The 14,754-nt window shown below is 44.4% G+C and overlaps 1 protein-coding gene across 1 annotated transcript in view; it reads right to left on the bottom strand.

The window, feature by feature from the left end:
- The window catches only part of LOC119456766 (beta-mannosidase-like), a 45,766-nt gene that overhangs the window by 14,449 nt on the left and 16,563 nt on the right, over nt 1-14,754 (bottom strand). Inside the window, exons 9-14 of the mRNA XM_037718589.2 lie at nt 11,987-12,163; nt 9,118-9,200; nt 7,556-7,746; nt 4,750-4,932; nt 3,473-3,567; nt 720-864 (exon numbers count right to left, since the gene is read on the bottom strand). Of these exons, the coding sequence (XP_037574517.1) occupies nt 720-864; nt 3,473-3,567; nt 4,750-4,932; nt 7,556-7,746; nt 9,118-9,200; nt 11,987-12,163 (874 nt within the window). The remainder of the gene's footprint in view (nt 1-719; nt 865-3,472; nt 3,568-4,749; nt 4,933-7,555; nt 7,747-9,117; nt 9,201-11,986; nt 12,164-14,754) is intronic.

Genomic DNA, 14,754 nt, shown 5'->3' with positions numbered 1-14,754 from the left:
CACAAGAGCAAATCGACTTGCCCCGTGAGTTCAAATTCTACAACCGACTGTGCTCGCGTTGTTGTTGTGATTGGCTGCAGTTCTGGGCACAAGCTCGTCCAATAAAGAGTTAAATTCTTAACTTACACGTTTAGGAGCGTTTAGTCCTTCACCGTCACTACAGCCTGATAGTATTAAACCCGATGCAGCGTCAGCCCCATAGATATTGTGACACCTTACGCACAGACAATCTTTCATTAACGAATAATCTGCAGGCTTCATTTGATGATCAGTATGAGTGCTTGAAAAATAAAGCGTTTGTCATAAATGTAGATGAATCTGCAAATGGCGCCAGCTTCCTGTACACATTTGATACGAATTGGCATAATGCCACCCCCCATAATTTCTATGGCGCTTCTCCTTGAACCCGTGTTTCTCCTCAGTCATATTTTTGTCTATGCTCACTCCTAAACAAAGCGACCGGTGTCGAATTGCGTAAATATAACCCTCCTAATTTTTCCTGCTCTTCGAATCTCTCGACAATCTGCCTCTTGCTCGCTTTCAGCTATATACGACATATTAAGTTCCTCCTTTCATAATGCTGTCTAAATCAAGAAACACAGCAACAGTGCGATCGATATGGGGGATCGCTTTGTCGCCTGATGAAGTGCCTGCGTTTCAACCACCACAACAACAGCGCTCAGACGGACACTTCGGTCCTTTATGATCACGCAACTCACCAATAGAGGACCAGCTGGGACCGGGCCACATGTCGTTCAGGTGCCAGTACATGGCACCCATAGTGTGCCCGTAGTTGTTGTCCATGCGTGCCCTGTTCCGGCGAAAGTACTCGGTGGCTACGCGCACAGACTCGGCTTGTTCCAGCTGCAAATGCATGCGCCAGCGAAACAACCGTTTAAATGCGATGAGCGTTCTTAGGATAGCTCACGCACTTTCCAGTATCAATGTATAAGCCGTATATCTATCTATCTATCTATCTATCTATCTATCTATCTATCTATCTATCTATCTATCTATCTATCTATCTATCTATCTATCTATCTATCTATCTATCTATCTATCTATCTATCTATCTATCGATCTATCTACGTCCTGATCTAACAGTTTTCCTTTCACACTAACTTGTGTTATGTGCCACTGGCTACGTGCCGCTCTTCGCATTAATCGCCATAACGCGTAAGACCTATCATCAATCCCACACCCATCATAAGTTAGATTGTAAATCGCATTAACGTCATCAGTTATTTCCAAAGAATGGATGCACCGTCAATTTTCGTTGTTAGTATTGTAGGCGTCTTAACAACCGCTGAAAATATTTATTTATTTATTTATTTATTTATTTATTTATTATTTATTTATTTATTTATTTATTTATTTACCTATCTATTTATTTACTTATTTAGTTATTTATTTATCTGCTTATGTATAGATACACAATTCTTTCTCTGGTTTCAGTCTATTTTCTTAATTTGTTTGTCAGCGTATAGGTCTAGGAGTATCTTATCCAGAACCTACTAACCTATATAAATGGTCATTGACGCAGCTGGTATGTATAGTTCCACCCCGCCACGTGATCCCGTTTCTATAGCATCGCAGTTGGTGACCATAGTCGTCGCGCCTTGCGGATTGACCATTTTGCAGGGAAGTTGTTACTACGACTACAACCGCTCGAAAACACAATCTCGCCGAAAATGCATTGTTTGCAACTGCCCGTCACGGGAATATAGCGGGAGTGGGTGATGTACAAAGAAACACGAGAAAACTGTACGCAACACTAAGGACATTCGATAGCAGCTATAAAGCCATCAAGTGCATGGAAAGGTTCGGACACTGCCAGGCAGATAATTTCAGCCGTCAATGACATGAAAGAAAAAAACAAACTGTATTTAAACACTATGTGTACGAGCATTACACAGCATAATATTAAGGTGGTGATAACTCTTAGTTATCCAAGGTTTTGCAAACTTGAGGAAACCCACTGAGAGAGAAGGTTCTGAGTTAGAAAACGACGTACAGAAACTTCAAACGCTTTGCATGGCAGCTCTCATAGAGCTTGGGTAAATTTAAGTGTTCTAGGTTAGGAGATGGTCAATAAGCGTCGTGATTGCTTAGTGGCTTTGGCGTTACGGCATTACGCTTTTGCGGTTGCAATTAGGTGGTTGGTGAGGACTTACCACAATATTTAATTATCGGTGCTCTTTGGCCAGAACTGGCCCTTACGCTATTAAAAACCATCAATTAATCATCAATTTAAGTTATTTGCTCCCCTGAGCAATTTGAAGATTCAAGGAAGCGCCCCGGAAAAGAAATGCTCAGTATACTGGGTTGAAACTATGTATAAGCAGAAGATGTATATAAAAAAAAGTTTGGCGCAATTTTAAAGTTGAAGCATGACTGACAAGAAGTTTTTCAAACGGTACTAACTAGTCTTGCCGGGTGGCTAAAACGGTTTCCTTGAGTCAACTGCTCGGTATGTCGGGGAAACTTTTGTAGAAGTAATGTATGTTTTTAGAAAAATAGGCTGCTAAAATGATGACTTCAGGGAGCGATTACGAGTTTCACACTAAAAAGAAACATTCGTCGCGATTCACAAGGACACCATTTCGTGCCGCTAAGTAACTTAAATTGTCGCCGTGGGAGAACGTGTTGAAGTTTTGAATTGTTACTTTCCACCAGTATACTTTAGACATTGATCGATTCCTCAAACTTCATGGTAAGTGTAAATACTAAACTACGTTGTAGAGAACGATCGTACAGCGTGTTTTGAATACACCAGTCAGGAAGCGGCTAAACTCAACATATGTTTTCGTTCTTTTCGCTCATTGCAAGCTGGCAAATTATTTCCTCAAGAAGACTTGTCTCAGGAACTCACGACGCTAAGAGCAAATGACACGGACTACAAGTTGCTTGCAACAAGGAACGAGGTGCTGGCTACAAGGACTTTGCCTAAAGCCGAAGCTTCTAAATGTCGTGGTAACGATTCTTGATATTCTTTTCTTTCGGATATAAGTTATTTAAACAGGTATAAAGTGCCTCATAAAGGCTGGCCAGCGTGTAGATATCTGGATCTATCTTTGTCAAAGCCAGTCTTGTAATCCTCGGCGGGTTAGTTTTCAAGGATTAGTAGGATGGCGTCACTTGTGATCGTTGTTAGCGGTGGCTGACTAAATGAAAATGCGGAAAAGAAAATGAGCACTGTCATTTCGATTTCCTAGTCATCGTTGTGGGAAGGACGGGGTTGGAATAGGAGGGCAAGAGCGGAAAAGGAGGGAAGTGGCAGGAGAAAAAAAAGAAGGACAGAGAGCAGGGCGGGGGAGGAGGGGAATTTTTGGGCGAACGAGAGGAATGGAAACCTTCAGAGAACTGCGCAGAAACCGTAGGTGTCGTAGGCGGCATGCGTTTGTGGTTTTGGAATTGTGAATGAGAAAGGTGGAGTAGGGTGAAGTACTGCATCTGCTCAAGAGTTGCTCACCTGGGTAATGTATGAGATCATATCATAGCCCTTTGCCCCAGATTCCATCTTGAAACGGAAGTGTTTGTGGAAGCTACGCGAAGCCTCTGCCTCTCCTACAAAGAAAAGAAAGAAAGAAATAAAACGTGAACCACAGTGATTGAAGCAGACTCGTAAGAAGGATGCACATACGGACCCCTAGAATGGCAATGTTTGTATAATAGCCTGCTCAGATTTAACAAAAAGCTAAGTCACAGTATGCCTTTTACAATTATCATTTAATTTACAATGGGCCATACAGTAACCTCAAAAGCGCCTTTAAAGCGCCTGTAAAGGTGCACGCAGCAGGATCGCTATATAAGTATAAACAAAGTGTCCATTCCTCAAAAACATTCTATCAAAAAACTCTTCTTGTTTATCTAAATACAGAGCTTAAGCTATAAAATCGCGTGGTGACTTGTTTCCTTGATTTCTCATCCAACACTGGACCATGACACTTGATACATGATAATCTACGGGATTTGAGATACACATCATGAACGTTTCTCGTCGTCAGTGGTGATACAATGACCTTGCACAAAGTAAGTCCATTTGCGAAAAAAAAGCTTATTGCAACAAGATGATTCGAACTTTTTTATATAGTACTGCATACGTCTGACTTTAAATCAGCACATCAAATTTTGGTTATCTATTCCGACTAACATTTGAACAAAATAAAAACTGATGTTCATGAAGACGGACAAGGGACTTCTGTTTCGCGTATTTTCAGAAATTGTTTGGTTATCCTTTTTTCTCTCCTTGCAGCACCCCACGTCCTTCAACAGTCATTTATTTAAAATGCACTCCACCTTTTAATAACAAAGGTCCCAGGCTTTCCCTCTGGGATGTAGTGGGCCGGCAGAATTCTTTATTATTCGGTCGACGAATTTAAATGTAAGAAACTACTGGAGCGGTTATCTTGTTTCGCCTTCTCGAAGTTTTCTGAAATTTTGTTCCTTCGAAGTAGTCCACATCTACGGCTTAGTTCGACTGCGCTGTATCAGGTTGTCAAACAACAAATAAGTTCACACAAAGATGAAGGCTTCAGGTAGCAGCGACCCCTGACAAAGACATTCGTCTCGTCGAAACGTTGGCTACAGCAATATTCCTTGTTCTACCGTTGTACGGAGTTTCATTCCGTTAATACGTTCTTTACGCAAAAGGAATGGATGACGACTCCACGCAAAGCTGTAGATCCTTTGAAAGCCAAGACTCTAAGTGGTTAAAAAAAATGGAATTCACGCGCGAAGCACTCTCACCTCCAGTCCTGTGATCACGGTGCTTCAGAAATTTGGACTCTGGCGCAATCGCGTCTTGAGAGTCGGCGAATTGTTCCATCAACTCTCGCGAAGGGTACGATGTGAGGCCGTACGCCGACACGAAGCGAGCCAACGGGTAGTTCTGGAAGACCCAACCGTCGTCGTGATAATTGAAATGGTGAACTGCAATAAAATATTGAGGATACTTGTATGATGTGAATTCTGCGAAATTTTCATGGTGTTAGCCACCAAGTGCGAGTCATCATCATCATCAACAACAACAACAACAACAACAACAACAACAACAATAATAATAATAATAATAATAATAATAATAATAATAATAATAATAATAATAATAATAATAATAATAATAATAATAATAATACGTACTGAAAGATTTCTGTCAGTGACATCACAGAGACATAAGATTGTACGCTTGCGCAAGGGCGGCCGAGGTAAAGCGAAATCCAGAGCTCCGGACATATATGACATTGCGCATAACTTTGAAAAAAAAATCACCGTATGTGCTACGTATATCGACCAAAAACATTTACGGACCAAGGGATCTGACAGAAAGCTGAATAACTCCGCAGCCTCAAAACGCAGCCTGGTATTCTCATTTCTGGCCTCTACTGGTAAGTATATGCGAACGACATTGTGATGTACTGTTTTACTGGCTACATTTAAAGGCTGCTCGAATATTTAGCGTTTTCTGAGATCCCATCGTCCGTAAGCTTTTTGGGTCAATAGTACATCAAGCGACGTATACAAATGTGTTTCTTACACAATACAGATTTTTTTTTTTTTTTGTAAAACGGCTTAGACGCAACGAACGTGGTGTTTTTGCCCACGAGTTCCTAGGTAAGGTGGACACACTTTGCCGCTAAAAATGTGAGCTTCAGAATACTAAGAAAATGTATTCATTATCTTTTTTATGAGTGCCTTAGCAGCAGTTGTTTAAATGGTGAATTTGAAGGCACTCACATTTTAATGAACCGAGATTGTTTAAAAATGCTGAAAGTCGCTCCTAATTCGAAGTATTTATCATCGAATTGCAACAGTAAATCCAGACAACATCGAAACCGAGCGCCGCGGGAGCACAGAAAAGACGGCCTCCGCTATCATATCAGACCGATAAGCCCCACGACGACAGGCAAGTGCGAGGAAGTTTGAAACCGATCGTCTCGGCCAGTCGCGGCAGCTGTGCCGTATCAGTAGTAGCCCGGGAGGTATGTGCGACTGTGTGCCGGGTCAGGATTTGCCGCGGCATGCTGCCATTCAAACTTCACCCCACACTTTTTTTACGGGGCGTTGCAGTTTGACGTACAGTGGCACATGCTCTGTCTCAATATTTTCTCGATTGCGCTTATGAACATTACATATATCTCGAATTAGGTGTGATTTTCAAGATTTCTTGAAAGATGTGTGTGCATGAAAATGTTACTACTTTGAAATTTACCATTTAGACAACTGCCCCGAAGGCACTAATAACAAAGCTAATCAATTATTTTTTGTTGACTAGTCTTCTGAAGCTCATGTTATTACCGGCGAAGTATGTCGGGCTCGTCAAGGAACTCTTCTGCAAAAACGCCCCGTTCACTGAGCTCATTACGTTTTTATTAAAAATCTGTATGCTCTAAAAAAGAACACCCTGTATGGCCCAGTAGTCCATCAAGTAAATGCTGCAGCTCGTTTAATGATCTCGCCCTACGGTCAAATAGGCCACTAGTTATTAAGGTATAAAGTATAGCTATGCCATTCGTGCAAATAAGTTTTGTCACTCAAAATTTTGATGCGACAGATCCGCAAAATAATCAATTTAATAAACGCAACCTCAAAACATATTATCGCAGCCATGGCCAGCACAAACTTATTCAGCGTTCAAGGAAATACGCTTTCTATTTAGTACTTCTTGGTCCTCATTTGGTTTGAAGCCCTCATATGCTTAAAACCGCTAGTAAATCCACTACCGGTTTCGGGTTTTATGTAAGTGTAATAGTAGGAGTTACGCTGGTTGTTCGGCTGCCATTCATATATGCACGTGTCTTAACATGACAGCAAAGAGCACAGGGCTTATTTCGTTCACTATAACACCTTCTTTACCACCGTAACACTCAGTCTCCAAACACAGTATTGTACTTAGCGAAGTGTGTGTGCGATGTCTTTCGTACACTTGCGCCTGTACTTCTGTTTGATGGCTGAAAAGAACTCTTCGACGATCTTGCCTTTGATGTACGCTTATCGAACGCTAATTTGGAGTGGTATTACTTAAATTAGTATTCTACAATACCATTATTTTCGGCGGGTGAGGAAGCTTGATAAAGCAGAAAAGACGCAGAAACCAACGGCGCGTGGTGACACTGTCTCGAAGTGCCCGCCACAGCTTGCCATGAAGTCATAAGTTTTGACGGTGTCTGCTTGAGATCTGTTATATTTTATCGGTAAACATGAACTGCACTGTATCTTGAAGAACCAAAAGACAACTTTTTGAGAGTTTCCAGAACTTTCACTGCTTAACGGCCCAGATATGAGCATACACATTGACATCTGTGACGTCACACAAATATGCCGCCGCTGCCATTTCAGCGCGAAATTGACCTTCATTCTCCATTTTTGTAGTCAGCATCTTACGGTGATACACTTTCGAAAGTATGGCTTAGGAGTCCGAACAGGTTTAGCGTTTTTCTTCGGTGCCCCGTCAAGTCAATAGGATCTTCAAATGAAATGAGAAACAGCTGGTAAATACAAAGCAGTTGACTGTGCAAGCCGTGGAACAGAGGGCTGCAGTGCGTTGCGCGCTCACCGTCGCCGTAGCGCCTGGTGTTAGGGTTCAAGCTAATGCCTTCTTCCGGGAAGCTGGCGTTTCCGTTGGTTGGACTCGACAGGATGTAAGGTCGTGAGCCATCCTCCGCCTTCACTATCTTCTCGATGGTGTCGATGAAAAGTAGGCGGTAGTCGAGCCTGTGCCGAATCTCGCGGAGAAGCATCTCCGGCCTGCGAATTTGCCATCATAGGAAGGCCAAATATACAATGGCTGAGGCCACAGATTGTTGGGGACCTGGGGACGTTCAGAATAGCAAGGGTACGCTAGAATGTAAACAATATACTTAAAATATAATGATGAGGATGCGGCATGTCACGTGCGCAAAGCAGGAGTCTACATGTCGACTGTTCTTTAAAACCCAACCATTAACATGTAAGCGTTGTCTGTTGACTCCTACGTGGTGGTATCAGTGCAACAATCACAAACTGTGAGAAACACATACAGAAACTGAGACATACGGTGTCGATTTCATGAATGTGGCTGTGTGCCGCACACGTGACTTGGTCGCATGTGCGGCGACCAAGTCACATAAACATTGGCTCTAGCGCGATTGCTTGTTCTACCAATTCATCTCTTAAAGCCACAATCTTCCTGTGAGCTTGCCTCCGTCTTCTATCTGTGAGCATCTGGCTACGGAACATACAGGAGACAGCATAATATAAAAATGAAAGAAAACAATTTGGGAGTGTACAGGCTGTGATCGGCCGTGCCGTTTGCAAATTCAGGAGAGCGAGGGAAAGATTAAAAGGGTAGCAAACGAGACCCGGCATTAGCATAACGTATTAAGGTCGTTTTAGTAAACTCTTGCTTGGATTGGCTATAAGAGCAAAGTTCGTGCTGTCAAATTCATTTTTCTGGAGTAATCGTTTGATCTGTTTTGAATCTCATCTTTGATAACTCAGTACATGCTCATGCAAGTAGGTAGCTGTGCTTGTACACGAAGATAGTGGAGAGTAAACGTACTACCGCAGTGAGTCCGAAAATTCAAGTTACCCCTGCAACCTCTGCAAAAGTATTTGCCATCATCCCCTTTGTTCTTGTAGTAAAATCCATTGAGCGACTTACACGAAATATATTTTTTTCGGTCCAAAAAATATTCTTTTGATTAGTGCTGGCGTAAGTATGTGGTGTAAAGTTTGCTATTCGCGATACAATGGCTACTGAAATTGTATAATATTTTGCAAGCTTCAGCACGAAAAGAGCATGTCTTCAACATTGCATCTGTTTTTTTAAGAAGCCAAATTAAAAAAAAACGTTGAGTAATTTCTTTGTTCATTCGTTTGCTCCTCTTTTCATCCACGCACACTACTTCATACCAATGCCTGCGATATGCAGCTTGGCCCGCATCCAAGAATAATTTTTTACGCTAAAACTGTTGTAGACTCAGGTGAAAACCAATAGTAACGTTGGACATTATTATTAGCGGTTGCTTGCGGGAAAGTGGCAAACAGATCCTACAACTAAAAGGCTTTTGTGAATTCAGCCCCTAGTTTTTGTTTCTTTTTTTTTCGCCTTATTGCAAGCTAGATTGCACTACGTACCACCATCTGGAAGCAATTCCTTGTTCAATTTCATAGTTTCCGGCCCACAAGACAATCGATGGATGCCTCTGTAAACGACGAACCTGCGAAGTGCAAATGTTGATAAGTAGTCGAGCATTCAATGTGGGCGGTCCAATCGTGGTAATACATCGTGTGCCGTTCTGCGCGTCTTCGTGGTGAAAGTACGTGAATCCGTCGTTCCATAATTTACCAAGTGAAGCCGCTATGCGCCGCGAATAGCTCCGGTGGCGAGAAATTTCAGCATTTATTGAAAAGAGAATGCGACGAACCACTATGCTTTTTTTTTCACCTACTTCACCACTCAGGACGGCTAAGCCCTTTTCGATGAGCATACAATTGCTTTCTCCTTATTAAAAAAAACTCCCATCATGGTTTGCACACAATGCTCGGTGGTGCAAGCCGTACAAATTAGTTTTGCGCTGAAAACAATTAGCACAGTTGTCCCGAGGTGCCTGAGTTTGCGCTAGCTCCGGCTGACACAATTCTTGCAACTTTGCTATTGCCTGTGTCAAAAAGAAAATAGTGGGAAGGTAGCAATAACAAAACATGATTGCTGACTACAATTTAATTGGAGGCCCAAAAATATATTTGTGTCGTGCTATTCATATTCAACCGTTATTGCCTTATCATTTCTATTTCGGTTTTGTTATTTGCGAAGAACTAACGATTTTTAGTGGGTTCATTAGGCAGTATATTGGTGGCTAGTAAATCTTGTTCGAGCCTTGTGTCAGAGTAGCTAAGTGCATCGCAAGTTAGTTTCCTTACCCCAGAACTAAACTACTTTCAGTATTCGTTTTAAGCTCACAGCAGCACTTTCAAACTAATTGCTGAGTGGTTCATGACTGCACGAAGAACGCAGTCGTATAGTTACACACTGCTGTTTTGTATTTGAAGGCAAACGTGAACTATTACTCTGGAATTCGCGTGTTTGCACGGCTCCACGTGCATGTGCGGAGTCTGCGTATCATCTGTCAACGGCGTCACTGTCCTCTTGGTCTTGCTTTGGCCCGCAAAGGATGTTCGGCCATTTTATATATTCACGAAGCCTTCTCATTGTGTCCTTCTTGTCCGATTGCGTTAGCGCGTCAATCGTACACTTCGAAGTTCCTAAATGACTAGCTGCGAATTTTGCATATTGTGGAGCATACTAGCTTTGATGCAGTGCATCAACGTGATAATAGCATGGTATGACAGCAGTATGGTCCAGTCTCGTCGTCACTTTCCGATCCACGACTCATTATTTTGCCTGTCTTTTGATTCAATGATGTCTTTTCAAGAGAGCTGCACTAAGCAAGAGTACAACGCACCACTGCTGTAGTTATGTAATTGAGCGAAGGCTGCCAATCGCAAACATAAAAGTTAATTAGCAATATCTGGGAACCAGCACTGCACAGTGGTGCTTGGACGTTTAAGGAAGGCCTGTTTCCAATGTGCACTCGACCTCCATCGGGCGTTTTCTTAAGATACGTTTGAACAAGGTATGGTGTTGCTTGCTCGTCAACTTGGATGGCTACGCGCAGAGCGCAATGACTGTCGATGCGTCGCTTCTCAGATCATTTTATGCCCATCATGATATGGCAGTCAACCGCCATGATCGTTCGGGTTTCCAAGAAGTGCCTCGACTCAACGCTGCAGCAAAGAAACCTCGCGGCAGCCACGAGCGAACCTTTCGCTGCTATCCTGCATACACGCATTACTTGCTAACACGATAACTCTTGACAACGTAAGTTAATGAATCTAGGGCGGTGAGAAGCTCTTAACTATTTTGATCCCCGGGCGTTTCATGTCGCGACATCACCTACGAGTCCCTAGTTTCTTTTTTTTTTATAGTTCCCTTGGATGAGTTCTTGAGAGCATTTCTATGCAAGCAATGCTTGCGTTGTCTCAAAAGCGGTGGTTATGAGCGGTATTACTAAAGCCTTAGTATCTACATTACGGGTATTCTGCGCGGCGGTAAGGGCGAAATTTCATTGCAGCCATTCGTTTGTGTAACATAAGAAATGCACGAAGTGTTGTGATAGATAATAGCGCGACTCTGAAGTAGTGTGCCTATTGAGGTTGACTTGTTGTATAGGCCTGGTTGGGAGAGGTTCATCTTGGAAGTAATGGCAAAAAAGTAAACGACGCCTAAGACTAGACGACAGGACAGGTGCCACTAGCAGCTTTATTTTCTGAAGGCAGTGAAAGAAATATATCACTCATAGCGCAAGCGCCCCCTTCGCCCCCCCCCCCCCCCTCCTCCAATGCTAGTGCTAAAAGTTCCCATCACGATGTCACATTAACAACGTTCTCGAGAATACCGCACCTCAGACAAATGCAAAGATATCAATGTGCCACTTATAATGACCCCTGTTTTTGGCTTATAAAAAATAACCTTAGTAAATCTCGTATGACATTTCCCTGCTCTTTCCGATAGAAGGAACTTGTAGGCGTGCCTCATAATCAGAACTGGTTTTGGCACGTAAAACCCCAGAAAGAAGAAGGAACTTGTACTGTCCTCTAGTATCGTGTACCTTTGTGCCATTCATTCAAAGGTGTATCTATTTCTTTGTGAATTTGCAAAGATTCAAATTATTATAAAAAACAGAAATTTCGCATCCCAATGCGATTGTTGGAGGTCTGTCTACTTGTCCTTGTACGTTGACCATGAAGTATAAATTGAAGCCCTAGGTCATACCCCACCTTTAATTACTATTGCTAAGGACACGTTATTGGTTGAGCAGCAACGAAGCTGAGCTGTCGTAAACAGTTGTTTGTCTTATGTGCACGAGCAGAATCCGCGCACTTCATCTTTTGTCACTCGAGGTGCCAATTTATAGGGTGGAGCTGCAACGTCATTCTCGCTTACCTGCTGCTTGACTTCAATGGTGACGTCATCAAGGAACTTGTTGTGTGCAGGATAAAGGCTGGTGGCGAACATCATCTCCTGCCACACCATGATGCCCAGCTCGTCGGCCAGGTCGTAGAATTCGTCCGACTCGTAGTACCCGCCTCCCCATACGCGAAGCATGTTCATGTGGGCCATCTGCACATGCGAAGGAGGAGGTAGGCGAGCCGAATACTTGAAACAAGAACAGACTTAGACTGGAGCTCTTTATTCATGTTGCATCTAGTCATTTTGCTCTCAAGCAGAGATTTTCCAACAAATGCGTGCTGTGCGTCAATTTGTTCAGATGCATGAAGATTTCAGTGCTAGTAAGACTGCATGTTGTGCAACGCCGTTTTGAGCTACTTTTCTTCACACAACTTCTAAGTTATCACATGGTTTCATACTGATAAACAGGACCCGTTATAGTAGCTTATTTCGAGCCACGTAATTGAGGTGCTATAGCATAAAACAACAAGGGTATGCAAAAGGAGGAAAACATTAGTTCCCCTACTTCCGCACAGACTGACACAAGTTCTATCAAAGAACCTCTGGAAACTCTGAACACTGTGATAAGCGATTGACATATAAAAATGGCTACAATATTACAACTGTATAGTCAGAAACATTCCGAATAAAATTGTGGAGTGGAGGGGCCAAACAACACATATGCGAACGCGGAGCAGTGGGAGACCGCGCTGCTCAGCTCAGACAGCGAGCACCAACTGAAAGTCATCAGGCAAGCCGAAGATGCCGCTAGGACCCAAGGGCTCCTGGCCGCCATCTAAGGGAGGGGAGTGTAATATACGCGCTACTGTGCACTTGTGGTGTTGTGGGACTGACGCAAGAGAAGCCAATGAGAGAAGCGAAACTGAGAAGAGAACAGAAAAGGAAGAAGAAAGCACGAGGCACGGGCGACCGAGAGCGTGAGCTGCGGGGCTCGAAAGGCTGGCGGCAAGGAGGCGGTGCCGGTTCGGGAAGTGGCCGCAGCGCGTCTCGAGACGGAGCCAGTAGGCAGCCCTGCTGTTCGAAAGAGCCAGACTGTTCCGGGGACGTTCACGGACAACGGACCATACTGTTCCGGGGACGTTCATGGACGACTGGCCAGACTGTCCCGGGGACGTTCACGGCCCACGGACCGGACTGTTCTGGGGACGTTCACGGACGACTGGCTGGACTGGCCCGGGAGCGTTCACGGACGACGGTGAATGATCGAACGGTGTTGACGTCACGGAGTGGACTGGCCGGTCAGGCGAGAGGACACAGCCTTGGCCCACGACCTGGGCTCCGTCGATCGCTGCTAACACAGTTCCGCACCCGGTCTCACCAACGTCTCCAGGAGAACGTAGCTCCCACCCACTCATCGACCGTGCGGGTCGCCACAACCCAGCTCGACGTGGCAGGCAGCGTCGGCAAGGGGCTATGCGACTCATCCTCCGCCTCACCCTCGGCAACCACCCCGTCGTCTGAGCCGACGCAACTGACCGGGTAGATTCGTGTGTCACTATCGCCGTGACATATATTTACCGCGTCATTGACGGGTGGAACATTTAACACTTATTTACTGTAAACCTTTCAACGCATATTTTTCATTTACTCTTTCATGTGTGTCATATATACAAGTGCTAATGTGTTATAAGTGTGCAAATAACGGCTCTGTCTATTACTCGCACCAGGGTTGCCCTTGAGTGTGCAACACTAAACCCGAACCTGTCCTCACAAATTGGCGTCCACGACAGAAGTCGTACGTTATGTCTTAATTTGAAAGCAGCAGGAAATGAGTTTGAAGGACTTAGTCACCGTGGCACAGCCGTTAGGGTTGCATGGGGCAGACTTGGACAAGTGGGTTCAAGACCGATGGTCTATAATATGCGAGAAAGCGGAAGAGGAGCGCGAGAAGCGATTGGCAGAACGAGCAATTGAAAAGGCCTGTCTAGAAGAACAACTTCGCAAGGTACGCCTTCGGATCAAATGCATAGATCAGGCACTTGCTGATACTTGCTCCGAAGGTACGAGCTTCATTTGTGGGCATGCAGTACCGGAGTACGATGACGACCAAAAAGCTTTATCTAACACAGCGTCAAACCTTCGCAATCGGAAAGTGCCTCATGTAAAGACAACTTGTAATGATGACCAGGGTGCGGGGGTAGCGGCCAGTCGAGCACCTGGCCCAAGGCCGCTCCAGGCCACCTGGGATCGACGCGACAACCAACTTCTTCCTGCAGCCTGCGGTTGGCGAACGTCGGAAGGGCGTCCGACCCAGGTGGCCCAGCGTCTCCAGCGCTGTGCCCGAGCTCCGGTTGGCGAACGCCGCAAGGGCGTCTAGCCGTTACCAGTCTCCACTACGCCTGTCTTCACAGCAGTGTCAATCATGGCTGCCTGATGATAAGGTGCCGACCGACAATAGAAGAAATGAAGCCCTTCTACCGGTCGCAGAGGTGAAGCCCTTGGACTTGGTGTCCGGTGACAAGACCTCTACCGTACTAAGGTGACCCATCCAGGTTCCGAACGTCACAGTGAAACTTGCGGAACTTCCTCCTGCATTACTGGATCCCTGGTGTTTGCCTGGGGGCGACCAGGATTTTCTTCGACGGCTTCTAGTTTCGCCCCCACTACTACACTTCGAGCTCCGCCTCTGTCGCCGCTTCTAGTCCATCCCACAGCTCCAGTGCGAACCGTGAAATCGTAGGCCCCTTCTGACATTTATGATTTCCTTCTAGACTTAATCCTTTTTTTTTGTTTTTTTGTGA

The sequence above is a fragment of the Dermacentor silvarum genome, chromosome 6 (assembly GCF_013339745.2).
Source record: "Dermacentor silvarum isolate Dsil-2018 chromosome 6, BIME_Dsil_1.4, whole genome shotgun sequence".
NCBI classification, from domain to species: Eukaryota; Metazoa; Arthropoda; class Arachnida; order Ixodida; family Ixodidae; genus Dermacentor; species Dermacentor silvarum.
Note: the sequence above shows the minus strand (reverse complement) of the source record. Positions and strands in the feature narration are given on the sequence as shown.